The following is an 8,198-nucleotide window of genomic DNA, read 5'->3' as shown; positions in this document are numbered from 1 at the left end:
TAAACTCCAGCCCTGCTGTACAGAGACTGCAAGAGGCTGATACTAAGTCAAATTCAGGTACTTATACTGCTTGCATCTAACAAAAGTTAATATAACGATTACAGAGATGCATTTATTTTAGTCTTTTATATACTTACAGTTTTGCTTAAATTATTTTCTCGTCCATTCACTTCTGTGTTTTTTAATACAATATTTGAAGTCTTGGCAAGATGATTTTCTTTGTATTGTGTTCAGCTATACCTATAGAATATGCATCCAATCTTTTGCAATTTCTCATAAAATGTGGGATCAGCTTTAGTTATGATAGGGATCCTTAGCCCTTATGGTACAATTTGAAATTCTGTATACGCATCTAAGGTGCTTTTGCACCATCAAACCCTATACGCTGTCAACATGCAGAGTGATCACATACGCTTTAATACCTAATCTGCCCTCCTCTCCCCCAACCCTCTACAGTACATCAATTAAAGGAGAACTATGAGGTGAGTGATTTTCACTCAGCTTCATAGTTCTAGCCAACCTGTGACAATGAAACTGTCACACGTCGGCTCAATAGATCGGGAAGTAAGCGAACACATACCGGCGCTCGCTTACTTCTCGATCCTGTGCCAGCAGAGAGCCGTGACAGGGGAGGGGCTGGATTCCCCCCTCCCCTGTCCGATCCTCCAGCGCTGACTGGCAGAACGGACAGGGGAGGGGTACAGCTGGCTCTGCCTCACTCACGCAGCTGGGTGGATCCAGACATAATTGTCGGGATCCGTTCCGGCTGCGGCGTCTCAGTATACCGCGAGCGGTATACTGAGCTTTGAGTGATGGGAGGACGCTAGTTTGTGTCACAGCTTAGAGCAGGGATAGGCAACCTTGACACTTCAGCTGTGGTGAAACAAAAAATCATATCACGCATCTTGCCCCTGGGAGGTATGCCCGCGGCTGTCAGTCTTACAATGCTTCATGGGTCTTGTAGTTCCACAACAGCTGGAGTGTGCAAGATTATCTACCCCTGGTTTATAGGTGCAGATCAGTGCAAAGAGGAAGCTATAAGGCAATTAGAGCCATTTCATATGTAGGTGTTGTGGTAATGTGCATTACTGCAATGTTTTGTGTGATGCGTTTCCATTCACTGTGAATGGCACCCTAACATACTGTACAGTAGCTGCCAATGCACATCACATGGCAGGCTACCACAACACACATACCGTGTATTGTGGTGCACTTCAGTGAGTTGCCAAAATACGTGAATGCACATTAATATGTCTAATGAGGTACATTACCAGCCCAATCCTAAAGATTAGACTTTTGCAAATGCAAGCATGGCAGTGCCCTCCCTCCATATATATTACTAGGTCTAGTGGCCGGCTTTGTTGTGAGACCATTCTAATTTAATACATTCTTAAATTACCCCTGGATATTTTTAACATATGAGTGTATGGCAGAGAGCAGGCACAGCAATATAGCTGGTTGTTCTTCCTTAACTGCTTCCAGGCACAACAATCCTTCCTCTTAAACCGGAGGCACAATCCTTCTCCACCCATGCCAGGGTGCAAGTCAAGAGCACATCAGCCCTGGGGTGAGCATCATTCCCAGAGTTGTGCTATCAATGTTTGACACATTGGTGTTGGGTAGGGCAAGACAGTAACAAAGGGGATTCTGCAATCTTCTGGCATGGCGCAGAGAGCATGCGCCCCAAGTTTCAGTGGTCATAGCATTTTGAGGTGCACACAATTGAGTGTAGGCTTATAATTAAACTTAGGTTAAATTAGTAATGTCTGTTTATTTTGGAGATTTTCTTTAATAGATTTTGGGTTAGAATTATATTTTTCAAACAAAGAAAAAGTGAGACTTTTTATGTTTTATGATTTTTAATTGATTTTATGCATGCATGTTATCTGCATGAATGAGGTTATAAGTGGATTGCTGGCTTTCTCCTCATCTGTTAGAGCTGCATTACCAGGTCTCATTACTACAGCCACATTCACTCCCGCTTCCTCTGCAGCTTTCGCCTCTGTGGAAACAAAGAGTATGCAGAGATGACAAGCTAAATTCATATCAAAACCTTACATATGTATCATACATTATTTTATACTAGAAGCTAATATAATTCAATACAATGCACTTTATTTAATAAATGCAAATTGCAACATATAAAATACAGCAGAGCATCTTTTACGGTTTTATTTTAACAGTTAAATGAAACTGGCTGTTATGGGTTACTGTACTGCACTCAACCCTTACTAAGTAAAAACCATTCATGACAAAAGAAATACAGTGTTCAGCATAAATGAGTACACTCCTTTAAACAATAAGATTATAATCAGTATCTCAGTGAACACAAAAACAATTTCCAAAATTTTGACAAAACCGAGTTCTATAGAACATTTGTTTTAGCTCATTACATGAAAGTAAGGTTAATAATATAATTCAGATTACAGAATCTTCAGTTTTACTCAAATTAGGTGAAGCCAGTGGCGGAACTACCAGGGTCGCAGAGGTCGCGGCCGCGACCGGGCCCTGGAGTTCCGCCACATGGAGGGGGCCCAGGACAGGAGGAAGGGGCCCCTGGTGACAGCTGATTACCAGTCCCGGGACCTCTTCCTCCTGTCCTGGGCCATACATACTTCACGCTGCTCCCCTCACCTTGTTCCCGGGCGCAGCGTGAAGCATCATCCAGCCGGGCAGCAGCCAATGAGGGGGAGCGGTGTAATCCCCGCCCCCTCATCACACAGAACTGCTGCCCAGTGCCGAATAGAGCTGCTGCGGATACGAAGGGGGAGACAAGGAGCTGGAAGTATGAAGGAAGGTGACATGGGGTCCGGGAGCGGAAAGCTGGGGACATGAAGGGGGAGATAATGGGGAGCTGGGGACATGAAAGAGGAGAGTGCTTTTTTTCCCCTTGTCTAAATGTCTAAATTTTGTTATAAAAAAAAAAATCTAATTTGTTTCCTATTGGGGGGGGCCTTCATGGATTCTTGCATCGGGGCCCTGAGGTCACTAGTTACGCCACTGGGTGAAGCAAAAATTAATACACCCCACAACAGAAACTACTTCATCTATTATTTTGTGTGACCTCCATGATTTGTAGGGACTGCACCAAGTCTTCTAGGCATGGAATGAACAAGTTGGAGACATATTGCAACATCAATCTTTTCCCATTCTTTGAGAACGACCTCTTTTAGAGCCTGGATGCTTGTCTCTTCAGAATTCCCCATAGGTGTTCAATTGGGTTCAGATCAGGAGACATACTTGGCCACTGAATAACTTTCACCACCATGCATTTTTATTTGTACACCTCAACCTTTGCAACGCCATACAGTTTTGAAGCCATCAGTTCCAAAAACATTGATGGTCTCATCACTCCAGAGTTCAGAGTCCCAGTAGTCTTCTTTTTCAGCATGGGCCCTGGTAAATTGTAGTTAGGCTTCCCTAATTATAATATATCCTTATATTACATTTTAGCTCTTAGGTTTACATACACTTTATTACTATTAGTATTTTATTGAAAAGTAAAAATCACAACCTAATTAGCTCCACATGCAGAGGGTATATGGAAATGCATCATCTGTCGAATGGCAGGAGGCGAAAAGGGAAAATAATGAGAACTGAACATAAACATTTAGTTACTACATATAGAAGTAGTATGTCCAAGTCTAATGCAAAAAACTAAAACTTCAAACCCAAATGAGTACCAATGTGCCAGATTTTATTAAAACAATCCCTTGGATCTGTTCTTATTGCTTCAAAATAATCTCCTGAGAAATCAGGCAAGACAAGTCAGGTAACTTTATACTATTGTGTTATTCTATGCATGCATTTACTGCAATCCAAACTGGATTTACATGTGGCTTTTAATGTTCCTCTATTCATCAATTTAAAAAAAAATACCTGGCCCTTAGTTCTTCTGGAGCTTATGGTGTCAGAAAGTCACTTTAGGTTCCCAAAGAAAGTTCTCATCTGTGAAGCTTTATTACATACACAGCAAAGGCACAAAAATAGGTGTGGAACATTTACACAAACATATCCCTTGCCAGATTACATTTACACTGAGAAAGGAGTTATGTAATCTACCAAGTCATTCTCCAAGGATTACCAGCTTTTATAATCAACTCCCAATTAAAATAAGCATATGTTCCTCTCAAAAATATTGGAAACAACAAATCGGCTTAGGTGTGACAACGTTTTAATGTGTGTGTTTTTTTTAAAAAGCACAACTATATTGATTATATAAATAAAAGAACGGGATTTCAACTTATATGCATTGTGAATTCCAGCAATCATTGCAATGAACTGCATCAACCAGTGTGTTGGATTGGACTGTGATATTTATTCCCAAACAGTAAAATAGAATCATGTGCAACTCCAACTAACTTTTGGAGTTGAGAAGTCAGGTGAGGTCTGTTCCCATAGCTAGGATGGCAGGTCAGGCGCGTTCTGTACCCCATAGCTAGGATGGCAGGTCAGGTGAGGTCTGCACCCCATATCTGGGACGCGAGGTCAGGTGAGTTCTGTACACCATAGATGGCAGGGAGGTCAGGTGAGCTCTGTACCCCATAGCTAGGATTGGAGGTCAGCTAAACTCTGTACCCCATAGCTGGCATGGGAGGTCAGGAGAGCTCTGTACCTCATAGCTGGCATGGGAGGTCAGGAGAGCTCTGTACCCCATAGCTGGGATTGGAGATCAGGTGAGCTCTGTATCCCATAACTGAGATGAGAAGTCAGGTGAGGTCTGTACACAGAGCTGAGAAGTCAGGCGATACCCCCACAGCTAGGATTGATGGTCAGCTCAGTGGCGGATCCAGGGGTGTCATGGAAAATAGCAGGTGTGGCCCGTGTACTACCAGTGTGCCCAGGGATTGGCCCAGAGTTCTCTTGCACCGAGGACCGGGATACTGGACCCAGCACCAGTCCTCTATAGATGATGATATTCTACATTGCTGTATAATGTATTGCTGAGATTTGTAGTCCTCTATTGCTGGTGCCATTCTACATTGCTATATAATGTATTGCTGAATTGTGTAGACCTCTATAGCTGACGGTAATAATATGCATTTGATTGCATTGGGATTTGTAGTCCTATATAGTTGATGGTATTATTCTGCATTGCTGTATAATGTATTGCTGGGATTTGTAGTTCTCTATAGCTGGTGGTATTGTGCATTGCTGTATAATGTATTGCTGGGATTTGTAGTTCTCTATACAATGGCAGAACTACCAGGGTGACACAGTTGCAGCTGCGACTGGGCCCTAGCATTCCGCCACGTGGGGGGGGGAGGCAGACAGGAGGAAGGGAGCCCTGGTAACAGCGGACATTGCAGGTTACTTGGCCCCTCTTCCTTCACACTGTGCCTGGGCCATGTGTATCACAAAGCTCAAAAGCAGTAATGGGGATACTTGTTTAACTGACAAAGGCAAAGATGGAATTTCCTACACTGTGGCACAATTTTTGTGTGGAACCAGTGGTCTCTCTGCAGAGGGTCTAGCTTTTAGGTCTGGATCCTAGAAAGAAATGTGAAAGGCTACAATTGGCATTTATAGTGCCTATGAAGAGTATTTACCCCTTAGAAGTTTTCATGTATTGTCACAGAATCAACCTATTCATGCACAGTGGATTTTTTTGTACATTGATCAATAAAAATAGATTACTTCATATCAAAATGAAAATAGATATCTGCAAAGTGATTTAAATTAATTACAAAGAAATAAATACAAAAGAACTGATTGCATTCATATACACCCTCATAAGGTCAGTATTAAAGTGTATGTCTGGGCAAAATACAAAAAATATATATATTTAAGGGTATCTGACCTATGTATTGCCCCTGTTTTGTAACTGTGTTTTGTATTTATTTTGTAAAGCACTGCACAAACTGTTGGTGCTATAAAAAAAAATTCTGTACTACAATCTTTTTTTTTTTTTTTTGAAGACCTGTGAACCACTCACCACTCTAAAGCTTCATTCACACCTACACTTTAGGTGAGATTTGGTATTCCTACAGCAGAAACTTGTGAGAGTGACCACATTTGAAAGCACCATTACGCTGTCACTCTGCTGCAATCGTATCTGATGTGAATTCATGCGGTTAGGAATAGATCACTTTCCCTGGACACATTGATCGTGCATCCAGGGATAGTGATCTATTCCTAACTATTCCATTCTGCAGCTTTCAAATGCAGCCCGTCTGATCATTGACTTGAACGGGTGACAGCTGCCGCTTCTAAACTTCATATTTGGGATTCCTGCTGCAGGAATTCACAAGTTCCTGATGCATTTGGAATGTATTTGGAATACTAAAACACACCTAAAATGTACATGTAAATGAAGCCTTAGTCTTAATAGTATGCACCCAATAAAGCCATAACTCCTCATTTACATTCTTGTTCTGGGTCAGTGAACCAAAAATTATAGACAACCAAGCAACTAGCATTTTATGAAAGAAGTCAGTAAAGGTACCCTTAACACTTCTCTCAGTACAGAATTCCCAGACGAAGAATAAAACCGTAGATTTCTGTCTGCAATAGCTAAGTTAATGATCACAGAACTTCAAGTTCAAGTTAATGATCACAGAACGTCTCTAAATCAGTATACATTAAACATTTGTAAATGTCACACATATTGACAAATGGTACAGTTTACACTTTATGTTTCTTCATTACCAAGAAAAGAATAGCTTTCATTTCACCCCATGAACTAAAAGGATAAAGTAACAAAATCTCTTATGACTGAATGCTGACACCCAGTGGGCACTTTTCTAACTTCTTTAAGCAACTAATTCACACAGAACCAGATCAACTATTTAGTGGCCATTCACCTTCTTAATACTATGTAATAACAACTCTGGCCTACATTATCTCTTTCTTTCACTCACTGCCTTAGCTGCTAATAAAAAGTGTTTTTTTTTTACTACTTTACTTGACCACTGACATGACCGCAGGGCATGAAACCTCTGCTGAATGGCACCCGGAGGACCTAATAGGCAAGCATTAAAAGGAACCTGACATGGTCAAAATGTTTCTAAGGAAACAACGGTACTGAACTCCTGGGACCTTGTGATTCCTTCATGTACCTATGCTGATCTTCCAACTGATACTTGTGGAGTCCTCCTGAGGCCAGGCTGTACATGACACCTTGATAAATGATGAAACTACACCCACCCTTGCGTTAAGCCATACTGTCAAATGCAAGAACTTCAATGGGCCGTAGAGGCTCTGGCATTTGATATGTTCAGAGCTTAGTAGCATGAAGGGGTGGGAACTAACCATGCAGACGTTGAGGCTGCACTGGGATAGGTTTAAGAAAATTAAGTTAAAGTGTATTTCCACTTTTGCAGCCGAATTGGGATAACACCTACTCTACCATTTGTTAAATGTTCACATTCACATAGTATAAGCTTAAAAATAAAAAGTAAAAAATGCTTCTTGCAGTTTAATGTGCTTTTTACTTGCTAAAATGTCTCCTTCTTTGTAATGTTTGTAGGGGCTGTGAGGGGTTTGCTCATTATAGCTTGTAAAGTAGATTTGAACACTGCCTGTCCCAACAAAGGATTTCTGCATTGTATGTTAATGAGAGAAACTCATTCCAATCAAGGTCCAGGTTGCTCTTGCTTAGGCTCCGCCCACCCCCATATTTAGGCCCCATCCATTGATTAGGTTTCGTCCCTGCATTCCCCAGTGTCTTCAGCAGGAGCTGGAGTCCTGCCCTGAGGTAAGCTGCAAGGGATGAGCAGCTTAGAAGAAAGGGGGAGCACAGTGTAAGATGAAGTATTGAAAAGAGTGCAGAATTTAATAGTGTTGGAAAAGGGTGGCAGCCTGCTGTCCTCTTCTAACACTGTTAACTTCTTCACCCTCTGCATCCCTCTTCCTACACTGCTCACCTCTGCACCCCCTGCCACAAGTAGTGCAAAATGTGAGCAGAATAGGAAGAGAGATGCAGAGGTGAGGAGAGTGGATGCAGAGGGTGCAGGGTTGAGCAGAATAAGAAGAGGGGTTTCAGTGGTGAGCAGTGTAGGAAGAGGGATGCAGGGGGTACATAGGTGAACCGAGTAGAAGGAGAGATGCAGGGGGTGCAGAGGTGAGCAAAAAAAAGAGGGGTGCAGTGGTGAGCAGAATAGGAAGAGGGGTGCAGAGGTGAGCAGTGTCGCGTCGGGAGAGGGATGCAGGGGACACAGAAGTGAGCAGATTAGGAAGAGGGGTGCAGAGGTGAGCAG

At 42.2% G+C, this 8,198-nt stretch overlaps 1 protein-coding gene across 1 annotated transcript in view; it reads right to left on the bottom strand.

The window, feature by feature from the left end:
- Positions 1–1,859: 1,859 nt before the first annotated feature.
- The window catches only part of ENOPH1 (enolase-phosphatase 1), a 29,505-nt gene continuing 23,166 nt past the window's right edge, over positions 1,860–8,198 (bottom strand). Inside the window, exon 6 of the mRNA XM_018559000.1 lies at positions 1,860–2,002. Coding sequence (XP_018414502.1) covers positions 1,860–2,002 — 143 coding nt within the window. The remainder of the gene's footprint in view (positions 2,003–8,198) is intronic.

This window comes from Nanorana parkeri, unplaced genomic scaffold (assembly GCF_000935625.1).
Source record: "Nanorana parkeri isolate BGI_ZX_2015 unplaced genomic scaffold, ASM93562v1 scaffold374, whole genome shotgun sequence".
Lineage (NCBI taxonomy): Eukaryota > Metazoa > Chordata > Amphibia > Anura > Dicroglossidae > Nanorana > Nanorana parkeri.
Note: the sequence above shows the minus strand (reverse complement) of the source record. Positions and strands in the feature narration are given on the sequence as shown.